The 25474-nt window shown below is 37.8% G+C and overlaps 1 protein-coding gene across 4 annotated transcripts; it reads right to left on the bottom strand.

Annotated features, from left to right (window-relative positions):
* Positions 1-44: 44 nt before the first annotated feature.
* Positions 45-24461, bottom strand: ranbp3b (RAN binding protein 3b). Of its 4 annotated transcripts, none has more exons than XM_022678980.2 (17): positions 24394-24461; positions 18051-18106; positions 16622-16658; positions 16202-16288; positions 14397-14468; positions 11837-11902; positions 9851-9964; positions 7272-7372; positions 6768-6881; positions 5726-5817; positions 5500-5575; positions 5282-5375; positions 4404-4528; positions 3628-3748; positions 3327-3469; positions 2092-2296; positions 45-1881 (listed from the first exon to the last, which is right to left on the bottom strand). In XM_022678980.2, the coding sequence occupies exons 1-17, from the start codon at positions 24413-24415 to the stop codon at positions 1835-1837; spliced, it is 1572 nt and encodes a 523-aa protein (XP_022534701.2). In that variant the 5' UTR covers positions 24416-24461; the 3' UTR covers positions 45-1834. The 4 variants fall into 4 exon arrangements, with proteins under 4 accessions (XP_022534701.2, XP_022534702.2, XP_049334775.1 ...); XM_022678981.2 differs by having other exon boundaries at positions 9851-9952; XM_049478818.1 differs by lacking the exon at positions 24394-24461 and adding an exon at positions 19414-19492.
* Positions 24462-25474: the final 1013 nt, after the last annotated feature.

Below are 25474 nucleotides of genomic sequence, written 5' to 3'. Positions count from 1 at the left end.
CACTGAAGACAACACAGGAACACTGCTAATTTTTGGACAGCACATCAAGGAAAACTTAATTTATTACATTGTACAAATGTTCTCTTACAACAAATGAAATGGATAAGACTCTACTAGTAACAGTGATCTCTGACCCCCTCTGGTGGCCAGTCAAAAATATAAAATACAAAATTATATATACCGTACCATATTGCTCAACTCCATCCCATCTCTCAGCTCAGTTTCTCAATTCTTTCACAGGAAACCGTCATAATAAGAGTCCTACCAGTGCAGCACAAACAGTTAATGTTAAAATTAGTATAGTTGACATTGGATGACCTCCAGACTTTGTTCATTATAGTCCTTTAAGAACTTCACTTCAGTTCTTGTAAAAAAAAAGAAAAAAGTCGAACCTTCTTCAACACAAGGTAATGGATAGACCACATGTTTGACATTAGACAAAATTTATTTCAAAGTTTTTCCTTTTTTTTTTCAACTTTGATTTTACTATTTATTTCGTAAAGGAGATCGGAGACAAGGTGTTCTAATAAATGATAATATATTCGTAGAAATTTACATGAGAAGTCCTGTATTCACGTTGGATTTCTAAATGCACTCCAAATTTCAACACACAAAGAAAAACAAAAAAAAGAATCTCCACTGTACTGTCTCCAGTGACATGAAAATGGATAAAAAGTTAATATAATAAAACAATAAAAAAGTTAACATATTACAAACCTTCAGAATATGGAAAATAAAAATGAGTATCTGTAGAGATGTTGACGTAAAACTTCAGCAAACTTTTGTGTTTTATTTCCCCCCCAAATCAAACAGAAATGAGCACATCTGTCCATAAGCAAACCTGCTAGGCAGATGCTGGTAACTCCATAACGGTGACGACGGGGCAATGTCAATTCCCTTTCTTTTTCTTTTTTTTCTTCCTCTTCTCGGGGGCGGGGTTATTCTAGAAGCAGAGATCCACAATAGCACAGTCCGTGTGTTGGTTTAGTCCTTTATTCATAACATCAATAAGAGATCTACCTAACTACCATCATAGCAGACTAGTAAGAATATTGGCTCATGGAAAACCAGAAATGCTTGGAGAAACCATGGGAAATAAGTTCGAATCAGAGCAGAAGGTTACAGCTATCAAAAACAGAAGGGAGACATGGGAGCGGGTGTGTCCATAGAGGTTCAGCAGTAGGTACATGAAGCTTCTGAACGGATGTGTGACGACTGATTTTGAGTGACGGCGTTATGGAGTGACGAGGAGTTGTGATCTGAATCCGAGAGTGCTTGAAGAAGAGCGCATGAAACGGAGAGAAAGAGCGCAAGAGAGAGAAGAAAGAGGGAGAGCAAGAAAGTTAAAAGAAAAAAAAAAAAGAAAAACAAAAGGTCCTGCGGTAGAAACTGCAGTCGTGACATGTGCCATATCTTAAAACAGAGAGAGGAATACCCTCACACTCATCAATATGATGAGCAGCCAAGTCCAAACCCATAAATGGAAAAGTCTCTGTTTTTTCTTTTCTGTTCTTTTTTTTTGTTGTTTGTTTTGTTTGTTTGCAGTCCAGGAAACTAAAACAGAACCAAAAAAACAAACAAACAAAATGATTTAAAAAATGTTGAATTTCAGATTTACAATAAATGCAGAAGGGGAAAAAATGAACTAGACAAGTTTTAGGTGAGAGACGCTGAAGCTCAGCTGCAGGGTTGGAGCTGAAGGACCCACAGCGCTGGGCTGAGAGTCACGGTGGTTAAGGCTGTCCACCCATGGGGAGCAAAAAAAACAAAAAGAAAACAAAAAGAAAAACCCAACCCTGCTGAGCAGTTTTCAGTCAGGCAGCTGTGCAGGGTGTTATGTGCTCTCCGCTGCCGGGGGCTCGCCAGGAGTTTCAGACGTTCCTGAGAGAGGAGGAGAAATAAGTGATTATTATTAGGAAAAAATAGGATAGGATTGCTTCAGACAGCTTTTCATGCACATTTTTTATTCATACTCTTACGGAAAGAGGATAAAAACAAATTTAACTTTACAGCTATAAAAGAAACAAAACGGATTTTTTTTTTTTTTTGACTGAAGGACAGACAGAAGGAGCACTGCAGGGAAAGGCCTACCGCTGGCGCTGGTGTTCCCCGCGGCAGAGATGCTGCTGCTGCTGTTAGCCAGTTCCTCGTCATCGCTGTCCTCCTCATTGGACTGTGGGATCTCAGCCTGAGGCGGTGCAGGGGTAATCTCCGGCTCCTGTTCGGCGCGGCTCCGCAGGGCGAGGATGCGGTGGTGCAGCGCTGCAGCCAGCTGCCCTGCGTCTTTCGAGCTGGCCTGCAGGAGAAAAAAAAAAGTTTATAAAACACAACACTACTTACAAAATATGCAGTCAGGCTCATAGTCTTCCTGGAAGAAGGGAGCTTCATTCAGAGAGAAAAGCAATGAAATTGTCAAAGACCAATCGATTCTTTTGGTCAATAAAAAAAGCTTTATGAAACTTTATGAGATCACAACACAGAGTGTTTCTGGCTAAATTTCTGTCCTCTTTCAAATACCTCCTCATTCATTATATACAGCTCTGGAAAAAATTAAGAGACCACTTCAGTACCCAAATCAGTTTCACTGATTTTGCTATTTATAGGTATACATTTGAGTAAAATTAACATTGTGGTTTTGTCCTAAAAACTACGGACATAGTCATTTAGAGTCTTTATTTTCAGAAAATGAGAGTGGCTGAAATAACTAAAAAGATGCAGAGCTTTCAGACCTCAAATAAACTTGAGAAGTGGTCTAATTTTTTTTTCCAGAGCTGTATAATTATTATTATTATTATTATTATTATTATTATTATTATTATTTTATTTATTTATTTTTTTAAACAGAGATAGATATAGAATATTAGGGATGGGGGATTTTTTTTCATAAATGCAAAAAATCAATTCAGAACTTTAGAAACATGTAGGTATTTTGAAAATGCTAGTATGCTTCTATAATTCTATGTTCTAAAGTATGCATATCATTCGATCTCGCATTTCCCTCATGTTCTCCCAAATTAGTCTGTGTGTGTGTGTATATGTGTGTTCACATCCACTAGCGCTGTTCATGTTTAGCATGAACACTAATCCAGCAAGCAACATATCGAGCCATCTGCTTCCTTGCTCTCCTAGCCTACCAGCGACCACAGCACGGATCAGCTCACTGCTGCTCATGCTGCAACTGTCCTCTACCACTCTGATACAGATTTTTAAAAAATTGTGTGATCGACCGATTATGTGAGTGGATCGGGGACATCCCTAGCAGTGACCAAAATTCTGTCATAAATGAACAAACCAACTCCCTCTTACTACAGTGGAGCTGATCTTACCGATATGAGGAAGACCTTTACACCCTGGTCCTCTGTGTCCATGGCAGTGATGCGGACGCTTTTTTCGCTGGCCTTGTCCACCTGCATCTGAGCCCACAGCTTAGTGTTCAGGATCAGCCGTAGACTACCCTGGGTGCGCATCACTAAGGAGCAGAGCACATGTACAGTAAAAAGGAAAGAGTCAGACATGAAAATGAATAAACACACAGGATGAGATCTGAATAGAAGCAAATAACTATTTTAATTTCTTGGAATTAAAATTCATTTTTAAAAAGCAGGTGAATTATGAAGATGCGCTGACCTAATCTGGACTGTAACGTGCCGTCGTCTGTGGAGGCCATGTCGTTGAGCCTAAGGAGCCCTCGACCTCGCTCGATCCACGACTGAGCCGGCTTATCAAACACAAACAGCTTACACTGCATCTGTGGGCCAAGAGAAAACTCTGTAAGGGCATGTAATGGATTTATTCTGCTCCCAGATCACTTTTTACTTCACATTACCAGCATTGTTTAATCAATTCAGATTTGTTTTGCTCAGATCAGATTTGTCTGTCTTGATGGTTCACATTCATAAAATGTAAATAACCTGTATCTGTAATATAAACAAATCTGGCTCTGAAATGGAACGCATATGCATACTTCACCTCCACAGAGATGGTATGAGGAGATATGAGGTATGAGGTCACTGGCTGAAATATGGAGTGCTCCTAATGCTCAACATGGTGTCTCAGCCAATCAGATTGCTGGATATAGAGAGTAATAGCCAGAACAAGCGAAACGTTTGCGTGTGCATTACCGAGCCATCAGCGATTTTATCAGCGATTTAAAATGTAAAATGTTCGACGCTCACAAATTGTTCATGTGTAAACAGGGTTTCTGATGAGGCTGGCAGCCCTCTCAATACAGCTTAACCAGGTAAAAGCACAGGTTCTTCCCAATTTGCTCAGAGAGTATGAAAAGGTGCTAATACTGTAATACTTTAAACATCAAAATTATGACTGCAACAGGTGAGACAATATGAAGGGCACATACAGACAAACATGACTCAATAATACATGAATTTAAATAGGCAGCTGACCTGTAGCACATTGCTCTCTGACTCCTCCCCAGTGCGGACCTCAACTTTCTCCAAAATGCACTTCTTGGCGGTGGCTTTGGTGTATGCTGCTGCTGACTCCTCTAGAGACTCCATCACATTATGATCTAAACACAAACATGGACACAGTCAGTGTTGCAGCAAAGGCTGGAATCATTACAGGGCAGGAAACTGGTGCATTTTATGTGCAATGTAATATGACTGGAGGGCATCATCTTGTGCTTTTTCAATGTTCCTAACCTTAACTCAACAGCGACATCTTGTGGGTCAGAGAGGCAATGACACTGGGGTATTTTTTGCCCAACCCTGTGTTAATATTGACTAATGTGTTAATATACTGATTAAAATTAAAATGATTCATATTTTATTACATTTTTACAATTTACAATTTTAGTAACTTGCAAAACCATTGCAGTTCAATAAGCTACGGTCTTCAGCAGTTTCAGTACATTTTATTTGTACATTAATTTGTGATTCCTTGGGATGTTTGTTTTAGAAAATTAAGGCAAAGCAACAGTGAACACGAGTGCAGCATCATTTTAAATAGGCCAGACAAACAATTCCTAACCAGACAGGTTTGAATATCACTATGGGAATCTACGGATTTGAATAGCAGTGCACCTCCCTGTAGCCACAGCTCTACTCAAGACTGAATGAGGGTTATATTACAAAACTGTCAATCTGCTGTACAGGATAATCAATCATCTCTGATCTCTGTCTGGTTTTAAGATACAGAAATGTGTTTGCAGGCAAGATTTTTTTTTTATTACAATATAAAAAAATAAAGCGGACACAACCCAAACAAGTCTTTGTTCATTGACTTCATTTGAGAACTCCTACTTGAACTAGAGAACACATACTTTTCTCTGGGGTGGCTTCCTGCGATGAGGGCTCTGATACTGAAGCTGTCTCTTTAGTAGTCTCCACTGCTGATTCCCCACCTTTTGGAGGACTCTGTAATACATATATACACACACACAGTTCAATCTTCTGTATTCTATGATTCACACTGATGATTATTTAAGTGCATTTCTACCATGTTTTGAATGTTTTGTTGGCCAGCACCACATGTACTCACCAGCACTCTCTCCGACATGTTCTGGCCAAAGACAAACTTGGCTCCTTTATCTGTGTTGTTAGTAGCATTCAGAGGGCTGAAACACAGTCGAAAGAAATCAGACTTAGATAAGTGCTGAAAAATACGACAACTGAACCAGAGGTACAGAAGGAACAGAAAAAAGGCAAAGGAAATCAAAAGTGACTAAATTAAATAAATGCATCAAGCACGAATGCATAACATTTACCTTGAGGATCCCATATACTGTAAGAAGTAATTGGTGCTCCCTGGCTCCTGTGTCGAGTCTTTAGACTCACTGCCTGTGCTGTTCTCCTCCAACTGGAGGAAAAAAACAAAAGCTATTTTAATATTTAAACATTTTTAAATTAAAGCATTTAACATAATTGATTGAGACTGCAGGAAAATCAGATTTGCTTCTAAAATCAGAACTGTTAAGATGTGATCAGATCAGATTTGCATGTCTGGACATCACAAATACAGCTTTGGAAAAATTTAAGAGTCCACTTCGGTTTCTGAATCAGTTTCTCTGATTTTGCTATTTATAGGTTTATGTTTGAGTAAAATAAACATTGCTGTTTTATTCTATAAACTATGGACAACATTTCTCCCAAATTCCAAAATAAAAATATTGACATTTAGTTTTAAGAGTTCAGAAATCAATATTTGGTGGAATAACCCTGTTTTTTAATCACAGTTTATATGCATCTTGGCATGATCATCTCCACCAGTCTTACACACTGCTTTTGAATAACATTGTGCCTTTACTCCTGGTGCAAAAATTCAAGCAGTTCAGCTTGGTTTGATGGCTTGTGATCATCCATCTTCCTCTTTATTATATTCCAGAGGTTTTTATTTGGTAAAATCAAAGAAATGTATAATTTTAAGTGCTCTCAATTTTGGTTCTTAAAGTTGTATATCTGCATAAATGTGCTGCGTAAGGAAGGTGCCATCTGTAACATATCTTTTGTGCTCTTCTTGGACCCCCACACTTCAATCACACTGGATTTGATATGGCTGTTGTCTGTGTAAATGGTGCAAAGGACTAAAACACTAAAATTTGACTTGAGTGGACAGAGCAGCATAGACTGATTGTAACCACATTTCAAGCCACCTTAAAAAGGGCTTTATATTCAATTAGCAAAAATCTGATTGATGGTTTATAGTCTGGACAGACAAAAACATGTCAATCTGCGTAAAACCTAGACATGGAAAAAAAAATCTGATTTGCACTGGCAGTCTGACCCATGTTAACAAAAATGCCCACTGACCTTCGCCCTCTCTTTAATATTTTGCCCAAACACAAAACTCGATTCCACGTCCTTCTTCTGTGCACCATCTTCTGTCTTATCTCCACCATTCTCTCCTCCTTCTTTGTCTTTCTTCTGCACACAGCCACATCCGTAACGGAAAAAAGTAGGAACAGAAACATCAGACTGAATCAACCTTTCTGGCAACATCTGGCAAGATACTGACACAATGAACCTTAAACACAACTAACCAAGAAGAACAAAAATCAGTCAATTATAATGTCACAATTTCCTGAAACACACAGCAGCTTAGTGGGGAAACACGAGGTTGCTGCTTTGTGGCAGCTACTCTATTAATATCCCAATCTGTAAGAGGACGTGACTACAGCTCCTCTTTCCTTACGCAAGCACATTAACTTTCAAGCGATGATGTGTTGTATATATAGGTTTATGTGGAAGCATGTGACTGAGTATATTCGCCCATCGCCAAGCTAAATCTTATTAAATGAGTCCTGAAGTCCTCACCGGTGATTTGTCCGAGCCGTCTGTGTTGTTCAGGAAAACTGACCGGCCTTCTGTTGCTGCGTCTGAAAACTTCCCCACGCCATTTGTTCCACAGCTCGAGTCTGTCAGGGAACAGAAGGCCAGTTAAAACTTCACTAAAATAATATAAATAAAAAAAGTGCTCAAAAACATTACTTCAAGCTCATCAGAATAAAAACAAATAGGCAAAATTAGTTTTAAAATAGATTAAAGGTTATAAAGGTCAATAAAACCATGGATTCTTACATTTTAAAGCTAAACACAAGTGCCTCTAACTGGTAAATACCACACGGTCTTTCTCACACAATTTCATAAAAAGAAAAAGTCTCCAAAAATTACAACAAATCATAGGGAAATACAAACAAATAAATAATAAAAAAAAACCACCAGCAGTTGCACCAGCTTCCCCACTATGGTATAACTTAGGAATAACACATTTTTTCCAAATAGTAATTCTTAAGCTGATTCACATTCTATGTTAAAAATAAAAAAAATAAAAAGTATAAAGAATAAAGAGTTAAACAGTAACCAAACAGGTGAACTCTCTAGCATAACATCATTCTGATCACCACAGAACATTTGAAAATCTGAAGGATGACAGCAAGTGACTGATATTAGAAATAGAGATGGAAGTAGTGGAAGTATGTGCAGTTCGTAGCCTGAGTAGGTTAGTATTTGAAAGGGTTTTCTTTTCCCCCACTTCATATATGGGAGAGTAATGCTAGTAAATTATACTTAAAAATTAGTCTGTGTTGTTCCTGACAGACCCTGAATCCTCAATAAAAAAAAATCACCAGTTGATTTTCAGCCCAAATATGCAATCAGCTAATTATGCTGATCTTGAAAGTTGGTCAGATCATATGATCCATGTAGCTGCAGTGCTGTGTGAGGTCACAGGAGACTACAGTTCCTCAATCAACTAGATGACAATATATAAACTTCACTCAAGGCTGCAGAAACCCTTTCTTTCAGATTTCACATTTACAGGATTAGGGCTCAGGTCAGTCTGTGCTTGAGCATAACCCTTTAGAAACGTTTAAACATGTTCTGGTGGTCTCTGAGCCTGCTGGCACACGTAAGTTAAGTTCACCCAGCACAATGAGTCCACTGGGAAACACAAAGGGATTTACAGGGAGCCTAATTTTAGATTTAGGGTTTCTATCTCTGGCTATGACTGATTTTAGGCACATCTTGAAGTCAGCTTTATCTAGGTTTGCTTGCTCTAATAATACCCAAGTAACTTTCTAAACTCACAGCTAGAAAATGCATAACTACATGAAATAATGAATTAACAGTTATTGTTTCTCACTATTTAAACAGAATATACTTACATGTTCATTCATATGTAGTAGAGGTGGAAAAGTTGATTAAATTTATGTACTGTATCTACTGATTTTCAGCCAAAACATGGTCAATCAGGCAAAATTTAGCTAATTTAGCCGATCAGACCACATTGGGGATTTTACAAATTTACAGCAGTTGAGATGGCTTAACCATAATGGTGTTGGTTTTTGGTGTTTTCCTTTTTTTTCCTGACAAAACTTACATTCATAGAATGTGTAATATTGAGTCTTATGAAGGATAAACATTCAAACCTTTAACCTACTAACGGAATACCCCTTTCCAGAGTTCATTATTCAGCCCATAGAGGCTGAAACATTGCTATACAAACAAATTAAAGCATATTTAATCAGCACCAAAAGTATAGCAGCAACAGCCAGAAAGCTGAAGCATTCACATTCAAAATACTGGGGTTTTTAGCACTAGATAAGCAGGTCTTTTTGGTTGCGCTTTCGTTCTGAAAAGTGCTCTCAGTCTTTCAATAGTGCAGTTTTGTTCAGGAATTCATGGCTCTCAGCTGAAGTACGAAAAAAATAAATAATATTTAATCTTGACAAGCTATAAACACACACAATATATTATTAAAGCGCGACATGATTTTGTATTTTCTTCCAAGTTTGCCTGAAAAGGATAATGTGACATCAATGCTCGGTGCAAAAACACCCCAAAACACTGATCAGTTTATTTTCCAGTCTAAGAAATGCAGGGCTGGCTGTGCAGTAGCTAGTGGTCTTGCCTTTGAATAAGAATTTAAATACTGTGACTGATACTAATCAACATGCCTGTGGGTTAGAACAACAATAATTAGCATTGTCAAAACAAGCTGCCAAAGAAGCCTCTATGTAATAAACAACCCGTTTGGCTGCAAAACCATCAAATGCTGGCCATTAACATGTTTAAGTGCATTTTTTCAAGCATAAACAAGCAGCATCTGATAGAAAATTTATTGGTCAGAAAATCTGTTTTCAAAGCAGCCTTGTTATGAACCCAGCAGCTAAAATATGCATACGATTGATTCAGCTACAGAGCTGTTATACTGAATTTGACAGTTAATTAAATCAACTGGTGGGTCAAGGAGAATTTATTTGAGCCCTGAGCCAAATCCAAATGAAAGGCAATGCAGAGCAAGTTCAGAGTTAGTAATGAACCCAGGTGTCCTTGCAGCACGTACGTAAAGTTAATGTGACATAGGGAAAGAAAGCTGATCTGAGTGTACTCACTGCTCTTGCTGGGTTCTGTGAGGATCTTGGTGGGCGGTGCCTGCAGTACTGCAGGTCTCAGGACACTGCGCTGTTGCTCCTTGGGCTTCTGACTGGGAACGCCTGCAAAAGAGCCTACTAATGGATTGGATCTGAAACCGAATGGTCTAAAGCAGCATAAACTACATAGACCAGTTTAACAGAGGAAACCAGAAATAAAACTAAAGCCTAATGGGTCCTGCAAATATCAAGCACTTGTCATTTACACATCTGTTGAACTATCAAAAATATGAAGGTAAAATGTTTAATTCAAGAACCAATTGCCCTGTATCTGCAAGATTACATATACTGCACTGCTACAACTAGGGTTGCAGCGGTAACCGGTTTCACGGTATACCATGGTATTAAAATGCACGGTTATCATACCGTGTGTGTTTGCTTATTACCGGTAAAACGCAAGCCAGCGGAGAAACTCACCCGCGCATGCGCGACTCTGCTCCGCTTCAGCTGCTCAGCACACAGCGGTGAGAACAGCAGAAAGTGCATCAGACTAAACAAATCTCCGTCCGCCTACAAAAAGGCTAAACTAAAATCAGCAGTGTGGGACTATTTCAGAGACCCGCCGAACGCACCCGAGGATGGGTATCCGATTTATAATCAATGTGGCCGTAAAGTCACAGCTAAAGGTGGACATACGTCAAACCTGTTCTCCCATCTCCAAGAACACCACCCCGCCGTGCAGCGCAAAGTATGTGTTTAGTTTATAATTTTAATCTGAACATAAATAAAACCTCTTTGTAGTCGTGCACAACCCATGTGGTAAGCGCCCGCAAAAGCGCCGAGTTATCCGAAATTTGGGCACGCAGGTACAGGGGTGAAGTGCGTGCTACGACGGATTCACGTGTCCGTGTAAAGGTGCTCGCCGGACTGGATGTGAAAGACGCCATTCATTTACATGCGTTCATTTTCAAATTCTGACGTGCCTGTTTTTCATGTGTTAAAACCAGACTCAGTGTGAAAGCCTTAAAATAGAAATCTCTATTGTGAGGATCATGTCAGAAATAAATCCCCTCTTTCTGCAGTATCTGGTTATATACCAACTTGGCAGTAAAACGGACGTTTACAACAGTTGTTTATCAGACACTGACCCAGGCTCAGTTTATCAGATATTAAATAATTTAAACTTAAATAATTGTACTGAATAGTTTAAACACAGGATCTTTACTTCTTAGAGGACATGTAATGTGTGACACGTGTGTGTGTGTGTGTATATATATATACAATAAATAGTTAATTGAACAAAAAACCTTTGTTGTAATTTCTATAAGGGTCAGTTTAATAATATATGTAACAAACTGTGATACCGTGATAACCGTGATACCGCGGTATTTTCTGAGACGGTTATCATACCGTGAAAATCTCATACCGTTGCAACCCTAGCTACAACATGATTCGGAGACCATATAAATGCATGAAAGAGTAGGAATGCCTGCACATGCCTGTGTACACCTAATCAAGTGCTCAATGAGTGTTTATTTCCTGATATTTTAGCGTTTGATTTAATTTTTTAATTTTCACAATCCAACAATCCCACATACAGGGTTCATATACTTTTTAACCAATACATTTTTATGATTGTTCATGAATTTTCGTGTCAAAACTGTTAAAAGTATGCCTAGATTGTATCTAAAATAAATAAAAAAAACATGGACATTTTATGGTTTGATTAAAATACCAGGGACGTGTTGAGAATTAACGAAGCCACAGCCTTGTGTTTAGCTAGCTATTTTTTATTTTTCCAAAACTTATCCAGGCCTGGAATCTGCTATTTTCAAATGACATGACTTTTTTTTCAGGTTTTTCATGATTGTACAAACCCTGCACAAATGACTGAAACATGAAAAATATGAAAACTTCCCAACTGAAAACAAATATTCCACAGATAATCTACTCTCTTTGCATATTTAAATATCTTATTTTCATTGCACAAGAAGGAGCAAGTCTTACCTGCACTCGGGGCCTGGCCGTGGATCAGAGTAGGAGGTTTCAACCGAAACCCAACTGGCTTCTCCTCTAAAAAATTTCACAAAGAAAAACATATATAACATTAATTATATTAATTTAAATAAAACGATTCAACAGCCCATTTCAGACAGGATCACATTTCTATGTATTCTATTATAGAAGGACCACAATTATATAATAAGAAATAAGCCATGATTAGCCAAGAAATTCTATATATAAAAAAAAGCTCCATAACAAATCTTTAAAAATAACTCTTTCAGAATATGTCTAATAATTCTAGCCCTATCTGCATAAACATGCATGTTTTTTCAGTTTTTCGTACATCTTAACTCCAGTGTTTGTTTCTTCAACCATCTGGACACCATTGCTGTCAAAGTAATCGAGTGACTATGCAATAGAAACATTTGCAGTATTGGCAGCAATGCAATAGCTTTATTACTGAAGAGATTATAGGTATAAAAAAAATATATAGATGGCAGTGGCGCAACACAATTATGTAATAATGTAGCAATTCTCAATGAATAATATATATTGTAAAGATTGGTGGCAGACAGTGGTTCATTTTTGTTGTGTTTAAATCTTCACTGTTCAAACGGTTATAATTAGATTTTAAAAAATACTTAGACTTTATTTCTAGTTTAAGGAAAACTGTAAGAATACAAATACAAAAACTATATCGTAATATATTGTCTTGTTTACATTATAACAGTATATCACAGCATACTGAATATTAACACCAGTTCTGTGTTTTAGGGGGTTTGCCTTATTGTATTTTACAGAATAACATCTCAGAAATGTTTAAATATCAGTATTGTAAACGTACTTTATTTTAGAGTCATATGGGTCATCAGGGTACAAAAGAAAAATTCACACTGTTCTCATTCCTCATTAAATATCTACTACAGACATTATTGATCATCTGTTCAGTATAATTTATTTTACTTTAGTCCTTGAAATATTGAGTGCATTATTAGTATCGCAAAAATACCCTGAAATATCATGATATTATGTCAGGGCATATTTCCCACCTCAGAGTGTGATGTTTTGTATAGTCAGATTCATGCCAAAATATAGAGGAGTTGTGTAAATGTATGATTACAGACTCCTGAAGTTCTGTTTTTCATGTCCCTCACTTGCTTTCTCTTTCACTCTCCCTCCCACACAAACAGCCCCAAACGAAAACGTCTCGTCAGGATCAGCCGAAGGCGGCCTCTGCTCTCTCTCTATTAGCATAAAACCCAGTTTCTCACTTTCTCCGTCCACCTCTCCCTACTCAGTGCCCCACAGCCAAGCTGCATGAAGTTACCATAGCAATTCCAGACAGCCCTGCTTGACCACTTCCTGGTCAATCTTTTAAGAAAAAGTCCCCTTTGGGCACGGAGACCTACTTTAGCACATTCTTGCACTCTCTGAGACGGTAGCTGAGCACATTTTGGTTCAGCCTGCTTGACTGTCTCTCTTGGTCTCGAAACAGACAGAAATAGAAAAGCTCCCCCGAGCAGCTCAAACGCACTCTCTTATTTGCCTCCCTAGCCATTACACACTTTCTGCTCTTTTCAGATATGCCACACAGACTGACCTGCTCACTGTAAAAACACAAAATGACGAAGGAGAGAAAAAAAAGGAGAAAAAACAAAAAAACAAAAAAGCATTTCGTAACGAAGCCCAGAAATAATGTGACCTTTGTACCTTTGCGCATTTTTTTATTATTACAAAATAGAGAAACTGAATTATTTCTCCTTTTCTCTTTGCTTCTCTATATAAGCTTAGAAGACAAAACACTGGCTGAGATGTTGCACAACAGCAGCGCCTTTGTGAAAATAACCAAAACAAGCATTTAATTATACAGTTGGGTGGTATGCCTGGAAAATACGGATTATCAGCTCAATCTCTCAATTTATCTCAATCTTATACACGCAATGTTATTCAATCTTACATTAAAACTGTATTAAAAAACTAGCAAAAAAAATGAGATACCCCTCCAATTTAGCCTCCCATAATAATGTTATCAATTTATAGTACAGTACATGGACATGACCCTGATCATTTTTGACAACAACAAAATCGCCCTTTTTTGTCCTTGGCAATAGAGCCCATTAACGTTAATGAAAATGAATAATTGTAATAATTAAAAGTTCACTGCTAATGTAAAGGGGTAGCTGAATTACAATATTGCAGATACATTTGGGACAATATAACACTAGCAGGTATACATCACAACAGCATCATGCTCACACCGTTACTGATGTGAACATTCAGTCCTCAAGCCGTAGGGCTTCACAATATCGGATAAAGTTACACTTAAAATGAGAACAGGATGTTTTTTCTTTATACGTAGCAAAACCTTAAAAAAAATAATTTTACATAGCACAAAACTTGCAAATTGCATTTTGACTACTGTGCACGTGTACAATGCGATATTGATAAAATGATATATTGTGCAGCCCTACTTAGCACTGTTGCAACACAATCTACAAAAAACAGGAGCAGGAATTTCCACATAATGGTACAATAAGATGTAGAAGGAGTCCCGCAGTCTTACCTGGCTCTGAGTCGGAGTTGCCTGTTGGAGACTGGCAGAAACTTGAGGGCATAAACACATTATTCTTGGAAACTGCGGCGAGAAAGAAACACACAGAAACAATCATGAGCAAAACATGTCAGATACATGACTAATACACAGTAAAATAGACAGTTCTCTTGATCAAGCACATGCTATTTACACAGTTGGTAATGTTCTATAACATTATCAAGCACAGTAATATTAAGACATGTACAGTAACTCAGACCTTTTCCAGGCATTACCCTGGAAAGTTGTACTTGTGAGTCTAAATTAGTTATACCGAAGTCTAAATCAGTAGTACCAGACATTTTCTGGATTTTATCCTGCAAGCCCCCTAGTTAAACCCCGATGCAGAACATTTCTGACTGTATGCTACACGTGTGAAAGGCAACTCCAGAGTTTATACATAAAATATACATAAGCTTATTAATTCAGAACCCCCCAAATAAACTAAACACAACCTATTTAAGTTTCCCAAACAGCTTAACAGATTACTAACAGCTAATCCAGCTATATTTAGAATTAGGCTTTCAGTAAATAAATGGCTAAGGAACAGGCCTGGATGATTTGTTGTCTCAGAAAAAAACTTTGAAAATAAATAAATTATAATAATAATAATAATAATACCGTCATTAAGACTGATATAATGATAAGACAGAATAATTACAAAGCTACAAACTTTTAAAATTCAGAAAATGTAAACATTTCATAAAGACAACCTACCAGCTCATCTCATGAAATAAACACAAGTGAGGGGAACATTTTATGTAACCTCAGGTTGACATGAGGACATATTTTTATGATCAGTTTTACAAATGTTATGTTTACTTATTAGAAGAATGAAATTCAGATGATAGCTGATATTTTAATTCTATGTGGTCAAACACAAACAGTTCATGTAAATACAGAAGCAAGGCCAGGCAAGTTTATTTGTATAGCACCTTTTATACACAGAGGCAATTCCAGGTGCTTAACAGAACAATTTAAGACTCAATGCAGAACAAGTTTAAAAGAGAGTTAAGAAAGTGCTGAATAAAAAAAAGGGAAAATAAATTTTAGGACTTGCACTAGTTTCAACCATTGTAAAGCATAGTGCTTTGTATTAAAAATAATTGCACACAGCAAGACACAGGACCAGAAACTAATCATTAGAGGGCTGTAGCAGGCTTCGGTAACATAACTTCTAAGAACTAGTACTGACAATAACCAGAAATCAATATCACCATTAATTGAATACTTAGGCACAATCAATGACATAAACTTGGTGAGTTTACACCCTATGTTTCATGTTGCAGACTGGATGTGGTGGAGTTAAATGACCTCACACATGGTAGCATTCTTTTTTAAAAGATAGTATTTACAGAACAAAAATATGCAGTAACAAAAAAACAAAAAACTGACATGACCAGCAGAATTACATCAAATAGCTCTGGGTATTTCATTTTCTTACTGACAATTATTAAAATGTATGATTACCAGAGTAAAGGTTTGGAATTAATTAAAGCTCATTGACTAATTGGATTATTCAACTGTGCAGAAAAACTTTTTGGAGACCCCTTATATAAAATAAAGTAATTAAAAGCCAACTGCCCTACTGCTGCATTTGTCTTAACTTTAGGTTGTCCATGTTGCTGACAATAATATCCAAATTAATCATCAAATCCAGAACTGTCTACTTGTAGTTGTGATTTTATTTTCAGGGAGTTTCTTGACCTAGCACATCTGTATCTACTTATCTAGTCATTCACAGCGTAGTGCAAAACCATCTCGTTTCATTGGCTTACCCGAATGTGAAGGCGGGAACTGTGTTAAAGATGAGGTTCTCTCTCTCTTCACTGGAGGACAGTACTCTCCATCCTCTCTGTCTGAGTCTGAAAAACACACACAAACCCACAGTAAGTTAAAAGGGCACTCGTGGCATTTAAGTCACTGTTTGCTCTTTAGCTCTCACCCCAATTTCAAATTACACAAACAGCAAGTGAAATATTGACCAAATCTTTAAATAGCACAAAAATGCCACAGAAAATCACAGGCAGTTACACTGCTGAAAGCAAATCAGTTTTTAATAATGTTCTGCTCTAATATGCACGCAGGTTTCAAGTCTGCTGAACTGCTTCATAAAGAAAACATTTAGTATGATACTACTGACCCAGATGATGTATGAAAGCAACAATGTTTAACAAGATGTTCTGAAGCAAACATACCTTCTCCATCCTCTGCACTGGACCCATCAGCAGAACGCTGCAATATAAGAGAACAAAAAACTAAATCACAATGACATACAGTAACAAGCTTTACAGGAATGTGTGTCACAGCCACTGGAAACATGATGCAACTGAAGACACATTCCCACAAGGTGCCAGCTTATTGATTTGCTAAATAATCTTTCAAGGAATATATATAATATGCTAAATTACTCGCAAGCAACATATTTCATCTTCCTGCATATTTCATCCACCTTCCTGTGAATTAAGTATTCGGAGTTCACTTTTCAGTTTTTGTTGGGTAACTGTCTACTGTCCTGGGAATGCTCTCTACTACATTCTGGAGAAGCAATGCTGTGAGGATTTGAATGCATTCAGAAGCAAAAGAAGCATAAGAAAGGTCAGAATGCTGAATCATCCCCAGCTCATCCCTTAAGTATTGGAAATACTGGACAGAGCACAACCATTCCACAGAACACAGTTCCACTGCTCCACAGCTCAATGCTCGGGGCTTTATACCCCTCTATCCCACACCTGGCATTAGATATGGTGCCAGCAGGTTCATGTTTATCTACTCTACAGAGTTCTATTCTGTTAGCAGCACTTCTTAAGACATCTGTGCAAAACACCCTTTCATATGTATACCAAATACATTTATATGAAAGGTTGTCCACAAACATTTGTGCATATAGTCGATATTCTTTATTTATTTTCTTCTTTTTTTTTTAATCACCTTTAAACAACTTTATATTTTATTGTTTGGACACAGTTAGTTGTTGTCAGTTGATCTACCAATGCCTATATAAATATTACAGAGAGACTAGACACCCTGATATAACTTAAGAAGCAAATGTAACATTTATATATTTTAAATTTTAGCTTTCAACCAACTGGACACAAATAATTTAATTAAAGGAATCTATTGAGAAATGTTTCACCTCTTTTTGTTTCACATTTATTTTAATAACTGGTTCTTACATAAACTGGTCACAGCTTTAAACCCTCTTTGTTTAAAGAAATGCAAGATAGATTGAATATATTGAAACTAATAAAAATAAATAAAAATACGATAAAATTAAATCATTTTACAAGCAGTGCGGCCAGTGTCTGCGCTTTGTAGAAGTGCAGCGAGCATTGCTTGGTCCTTTTTCAGTATACAATAAAGAGCAAGTATTTTCCAATATAATGCGCATCGGATTATAAGGCGCATTTTATGCAACACTAGTAACTAGTAACTAATAGTAGGAACAGGGGTGTTTTCCTTCTAAATTCAGCAGACCTGTAAAGCTAAGCTAAGTTAAGTAAACAAAACTTTGGCAGATACATACACGTGAAATATAGGAATCAGCCCAGAAGGCCAACATCTGTGCATCCCTAATATAAAGGCTTTTACAAAACATATACAATCCAATAATAAAAACAGACTTACCTTCTGTGCCTTATCTTTCTGAAACACAAACACTGGAGGAGCTATGGCAGGCTTCTCTGTTGGGGAGAAAAAAAGGATTATAGGTGATCATCAGTTCAATAGGGTGATTAGACATTCACCTTTATAATTAACCTTAATTTCTGTGACTGGTCAGCTTAGTAAAATCTGAAAAGACACTGTCTCTAACAATCTGGGTTCTTCATTAATGGAAAAGGTCTGACTGTCACTCCACTTTCACTCTTCATACAGAGCCTATGATGTATTAGAGATGTAAACAGAGTCACTACTGTTAAGTTCAGAAGGTAGAGAGATTACTTTTTATTTATACTGAATTATGGATACAATCTCATAACTCTCACTGTCTGACTCCCAATCCTTCTTTCCACACACTCACAAACTGTTGCATTTTTTTATAAAGCATATATTTGCCTTCTACCTGCTTAATCCACCCGTTTATATCACAAAACACGTTTTCATTTCAGTCGATGACAAAATTCAATAATTACGATTATCTCACAATAAAATGTTTTCTAAAAATACACTGTATACTACTACTGCAAACAGTACACCACCTCTGACAAACTGTATTTTATATTATACAGAGAGAACAACAAGTCATGGTTAACAGAATTTACTACAGTGCGGGGAGAAAATTATGAAAAAAAATTACATCACATTTACATATTACATTTATACTACATCACCTACGCCCAATACGAACCCACAAGATTACCACAATAAGCCATCCAGAAACATAACTAACAGGGATGGGAATGAGTGCAGACCACGTGGTCAGTATTACACAATATTAGCATCATATGATGCAATATTATAAACCCATGTTACACTATAACTTTTCCTCCCACTCCTTTTAACCACACAGGTATAGAGCTGTGGATCAAGTATCTTTCTAGTTTCTATTACTAAAAAGAAGCGGTTATTTTAAGATCTTGGAATGGATTACCTACCTAATAAAACCACTGGCACATGTAGAGCAGGCTTAGAATACACATCATGTTGTGTAAATAAACAAAGACATATGATCTGCCATGACCCGGGTGATATTTTTAACAGCAGTGCTTCTCTACATCAACTGCTATAACAGCTGTAACTGTACCCTAAATTAAAGTAATAAAAAAATCAGTGCTGCTCAAAATTGTTAGATAAAGTCTAGACATATTAGTACACTCTTGTATACACAAACCAAGTTCACAGTCACGCAAAAACCTTATTTGTCTCATTTTTGTTTTTTTGATATTAAGTGAGTCTGGCAGTTTTTTTTACATTGTGTAAATGATTGTTAAATTTCTCCTGTACAACTACAAATCAAATATATATAAAGCAACAAAATATATTACATTACCGTTTAAAAAAGGAAAGGTATGTGTTTGTTGTTTCAACCTTAATCTCTGCCATGGGCTTTCCATAGCCAGATGGAGTTTACCTTCTGTATCAATCACACACAAGTTATTAATAGACAGGCCTGTCATACTAACTATATTTGCTTGGACAATATACTACTCCAAAAATAATAGTAATACAAGTTGTCCATAGCACTAATAAAATTATAATACAATATCATAATAATGCAGTTACACACTTGATTCATATCAATATACTTTACATCAAGTTGATAATATAATTATTGTGATCACATTGACTATTGTAAGAGGTTTCACAATCACGGCCCATAATAGAGGTGTGCCAAAAAATCGATTCACATAAGAATCTTGATTCTCATTTACTACGATTCAGAATCGATTTAAAATGTCCCAAAATCGATTCTGAGGGGCGGGTTTTAGACTGATTTTGGGCTGGGTATTTTTGTTGGACCTGGCAACCCTGGGGATAGCGCTTGTCCTTTCAAACGGAGATCTTCCAGACACACACAGAGCGTAGGTGTTTGAGAATCACCGGTAAGATGGCAGAACAAGCACTATATTACATTAGATTAACGTGTAGTTTCAATGTTTTATGGCAGAATGCTTCATAACAAGCATAAAAAAGATCGCTAGTAGTTAGTTTCAGTAACTGTTAGCTAGCTAACTAGCTAACTTTCCAGTTCCACCTTAAATAACGCTACAGGTGGCAGCGGGCTGCAGCATTTAAGGCGGAACGGAAAAATACAATAAGCTAATCAGAGCTAATTTCAGCTCCTCATCACAGAGGAATTAAGGAATGGACCATATGAATTAATTTCTCCACCTCCTGCCCCCTTTCTGAAGAAATACAACGACCTTAAATTAACTAGTTAATCAGCAGCTGCTCCTGAACTTTAGCGCTCCACTGCTATCATCACATCAGCCCAGCAGCGTCACCTACACACCACCGCTAGTAGCCTGGTAATAAAGCAGTGTTATTTATTATTTATTTATTGTTCATTAACGTCATTGTGATATCCCAGTGATTCCTCTGTCACTGAGGACCCACATTCCTGCACATTTTATTGTTTTTGTAACACATTACCTGCTCCAGGACCAGTGTATATTATGGAGGGTTTTTTTTTCAATAAGATTCATAAGCCAGAAGCAGAAATTTTTATAATTCAAATCGTTTTGAATCAAAAATCGATTTTGAATCGAATCGTGGCCCCCAAAATCGGAATCGAATCGAATCGTGAGATAGTAAACGATTCCCACCCCTAGCCCATAATTATGTCTAGAAGCAACTGCAGTATACCTGTACTGTGACCACCTCACATACTAATTGATCAATCTAATCTGGAAGACTGGAGTAGACAAAGCTCTAGTAGAATCAGGTTCGGTGGGCTTTTTTTTTTACAATATGGTGACTCTCCCTCCAACCTGGCTATGGGAATCATAAGACTGTGACACATATAAGATATTTATAGGTATATCACATATGTTCTTACAGTATTTCCTGCAATAGGAGGAACACAATCACATCAGTATCAGGGCAATATCACTGTAGTGCGACCACCTCACATATTAATTAATAAATCTGATATAGATGCTTGGAACAGGCCACAGTCAAGTTTACCAGTTATTTATAGGCAAATCACATAAGTTCTTACAATATTGGCTGCAGTACCACATCTACAGTACCACTGCAATATCACTGTAGTGCAACAAGACTGCATATTAATTATTAATTAGTTTAGATGAATGAAGTGGGTCAAAGCTACAACAGAAGCATGTGCAGGGTTGCTTTTTTTTTTTTTTACAATAAGGTGATGCCCCACCTGGCTATTTAGGTAAATCAAACATGTTTTTAAGAGTGCAGGAGAAGGTTTTACAATCACTGACTCTAATCACGTCTAGAGGTGAAAGCAGTATTTCTGCAGTGTGACCACCTCTCTCATTAATTAATACATTTAACAGAATCAAGTGCAGGGGTGCTGTTGTTACAATAAGGTGATCCCCATACCTGGCTATGGACATCCCACGGTAGTATACAAAATTACAAGTTATTAATATGTACATAACCTATGTTCTTACAGTCTGGGCTGCAGCAGACGGTTTTACAATCACTGACTCTAATCACATCTAGAGGTGAATGCAGTATTTCCGTAGTGTGACCACCTCACTTATTAATTAATAAATCTAATCTGGAATACTTGAGTAGGTGAAGCTCCAGTAGAATCATGTGCAGGGATGCTACTGTTACAATAAGGTGATCCCCCACCTGGCTTTGGAAATCCCAAGGCAGTAACACATCCAAGTTTACAAGCTATTTATAGGTAAATCACATGTTCTTACAGTCTGGGCTGCAGCAGACGGTTTTACAATCACTGACTCTAATCACGTCTAGAGGCGAATGCAGTATTTTTGTAGTGTGACCACCTCACACTTTAATTAATGAACCTAATCTGGAAGACTGGAGTAGGCGAAGCTCCAACAGAGTCATGTGCAGGAGGGCTTTCGTTACACGGAGGGAGAGAGAGAGCGCTGGGGGTGGGCGGGCCCGGATTTAGCAGCATAAACTCGGCCAGACCTGCCAGCCAAAGAGCCGGATAGCGAGCATTACATTCTCCAGGCCTGGTAAAGGGAGGTTAGCTAGCTTAGCTAACTAGCCACCTGCTGAGATACAGCTCCCCAGAGCTGGTGCTGGGATTTAGAGTCTTAACTGTATGTAAACAAAGTGAAATGTGCTGCAAACCACGAGTGTATCAGACAGTGTGGGTAACGTTAGCTAGCCAGTTAGCTAGCTAGTTAGCTTCCCCACCCCTATGCCAAAACACAAAACGACGACATACTACAGCTAAATAGCTAAAGGAGCTAATGCTAAGTTACCTGCTTTCACTTGGATTAGGATCAGAATCTACTGTCTGCATACAGGCTGATCTCTGCTTTCACCTCTATTGATCCTCGTGGCTAGCTGGCTATTTTGGGTAGCCAGAAATAGCAATCAAAGCTCAAGCACAAATGTGGAATGTTAGCAAGTTAGCTAGCTTAGCTCAGTCAAAGCCAAGTTCAACTAGATAGATAGATAGATTGCCAATAACATTGACTGAATAGCCCAAATTCCACAGGAAGCTTGTACTACTGCTTAAGATTTATTTATATTAGCTTTAATCCTCTGCTCTTCATTGTGCTGCAAGCTATTTGCATTGTGCTCAGCTGTTGTTAAATATAAGCATGTCTGGTGGCAATATAATAATATATGATATCATGATAATGTTTTTTATTGTGATACAATATAACTTGGTGCTGTATGAGTGTCTCAATACTAAACACTGACCAACTACTAAGTTTAATAGAGAGTTCAGCAAGTCTTTTTAAAATTTAAATATCTAAAAAGAAAGGGCATTAGAAAAGCTTTTTTATTTACATTGTCACCCACACCTACTTTTAGGGTTGAACAATAATTATTTAATATATATTATCAAGACATAAAATGCTGCAGTAAATGTGACATACATTCTCGACCGCAAAGGTCATTGACAATAATTACAGGAGACTTTAGCTACAACAATTGACAAATTATTTGTTTAATCACTTCTATGTACATATATCTGTTGTGGCCATTCTTGCCAATGTTTGTTCATAATGATTTTGAAAATGTATCATTTTGTCCAACAAGGGACTATATTTTGTCAATTTTGCTTATATAGTCCAGCCCAAACTGAGTCATAAGCTAGGTGGCAAGGATTTCAAAACAGCTTAAGCCTCAAACTAATAGCTCGCTATCCAATGTTGAAATCATTGTGTAAACAGACAGGTTAAACTAGCTAGGTTAGCTGGCAAGCTAACTAATTAGTAAAACTGGTTTTAACTAGCTAGCAGGGTTATACATACAGATTTTAAACTAGAGCGCTAATCTAGCTAGCTAACTAATTAACTAGCAGCAATGGATACACAGCCAAGTTTTAGTTAGTGAGCTAACATAAATAGTTATCCAGCTAACTAACTCATTTGCAAAATTGGATGAACATACAGGTTAAATAAGCTAGGCTAGCTAGCTAACTAGCAGCATTGGATAAACAGGCAGGTTTTGGCTTAGTGTGCTAACCTAGCAAGTTAGCTAGCTATCTAACTAACTAGCAGCATTGGTTATTCATCCAGGTTTTAACAAGATAGCTAACTAATTAACACTGTTTAAAAAGACAGGTTGTAGCTAGATAGCAGCCTTGGTTAAACAGACAGATTTCTAACTCGAGAGCTAATTTGTCTAGTTAGCCAGCTAACTAACTAACTAATTAGCAGCACCGGATAAACAGTCAGGTTAAACTAGCAGCACTGAACAGCCAGGTTAACTAGCTAATAATTAGAAGCACTGGTTAAATAACCAGGTTTTAACTAAGCATTCTAGCTAGCTACCTTTGCATCTATTAATTGACTGAGTGAGAGAGAGGTCTCTGATACGAGTCATGGTGGAAAAATGTGGTGAAATTGTTCCCTATTTCTAAGCGGCTTCGGGTGATAAAAGGTGTTTTCCGCTCTGCTCGCTGCAGCTAGTGCGATCTATCCAGGGGAACACAGAAACCCTGCTCCTCAAGCGCCTTATCAGGATCGCTCTCCCGCATCCCGCCTGCTTGTGATGAAAGAAAACAGAAAGGCCGGGAAAGCAGTTAGCCGGTTAGCCTGCTGTTCAGTCAGGGTATAAGGAGCTACACAGCCGAGCCCCTCACGCCGCCGCCACTGCCGCCAGTTCGGGCGGACAGGGCTGAGCTAACGGCTAACCGCGCTAACATCACAGCCCCAATAGACCTAACTAACTGGCGAAGCAGCGCGACCAGCCCCTTAAACAGGAGTGTCTTTACAAACAAACGGGGGAATAAAACACTTCCACTCCTCCCGTACCCAAATACCTGCTTCTGCACCTCTCATCACTAATTTATCCCCTTTGTTTTGTGGTTTCATTGCTTCACCCCATTGCCTACCTTCGTTCGCCAAGTCCGCCATTTTACTTCTCCGCGCACACCCACAAGCCACCGCGCCACAAGCCTGATATTTCTAGAAACGAAAACGAGAAATATGCAGCTAGTGACAGTTCATTCTCAACTTATTCATACAGGAACAAAATTAACACGTTTTATACTTTAGAGTTCTGGTCTTAAATAAACTTCAGTAATATAAGACCCTCACGTGTCCGGCTGTAGTTTTGGGGCAGTAGACTTCTTAGGGGTAGTGTACACTGAACTGCTTAGATGCTCAAGTGAAAGTGGAAATATGAAGACACAATATACTAGAGTCCCTCAGTCATGTCTTTATGGGCCTTCAGACTTTATTTCAGTGGAACTAAGGGGCCCAGCCCAACTCCTGAATAATGCCCCCAAACTTTACTCAAAGCAGTCAGATAAGGATGGTTCTCCTGGCAAATGCCAAAGCCAGACTCGTCCATCAGGTTGCCAGATAGACCTGGACTTGAATCATCAAACCAAGCTAAACTGCTTGAATTCTTGCACCAGAAGTGGCATAAAGTTATCCAAAAGAAGTGTGTAAGACTGGTGGAGGAGAACATGCCAGGATGCATGAAAACAGTGATTAAAAACCAGGGCTATTCCACCAAATATTGATTTCTGAACTCTTAAACATTATGAATACGGACCTCTATTCTTTGCATTATTTGAGGTCTGAAAGCTCTGCATCTTTTTTGTTATTTCAGCCCTTTTTTGTTTTTGCAAATAAATTGCTCTTAATGACAGTATTTTTATTTGGAATTTGGGAGAAATGCTGTCCATAGTTCATAGAATTTAACAACACTCAAACTAGTTAATTGCTCAAATGAAAGTGGAAATATAGAGACACAATACACAGTCACTTACTCCAAGTTTTTTGGGCCTTGCTTTGTTCACTTGTGTGCAGTCATGTTGGAACAGGATGTGGAATTCAGAGATCCTTTCACTAGAAATAAGAGGCTGAACCAAACTGCTAAAAACAACCCCACACCAAAAATCAAACTTTACACTTGACTCAGCGCACTGGGACAAGTACCAGAATTGCCAGATGGAGAAGCGTGGT

This window comes from Astyanax mexicanus, chromosome 4, assembly GCF_023375975.1.
Source record: "Astyanax mexicanus isolate ESR-SI-001 chromosome 4, AstMex3_surface, whole genome shotgun sequence".
Lineage (NCBI taxonomy): Eukaryota > Metazoa > Chordata > Actinopteri > Characiformes > Acestrorhamphidae > Astyanax > Astyanax mexicanus.
Note: the sequence above shows the minus strand (reverse complement) of the source record. Positions and strands in the feature narration are given on the sequence as shown.

Bases quoted from the DNA above. Each gene is read 5' to 3' on its own strand.
- ranbp3b (XM_049478818.1), bottom strand. From the start codon at position 19,477: ATGGAAAGCCCATGGCAGAGATTAAGGTTGAAACAACAAACACATACC. The intron at 16,289-16,621 runs GTATGTTTGCTT...TGTGTTTTTCAG, and splicing joins CAGTGCAGAGGATGGAGAAG to ACTCAGACAGAGAGGATGGA. The intron at 5,818-6,767 runs GTCAGTGGGCAT...TTTTTCCTCCAG, and splicing joins ATATTAAAGAGAGGGCGAAG to TTGGAGGAGAACAGCACAGG.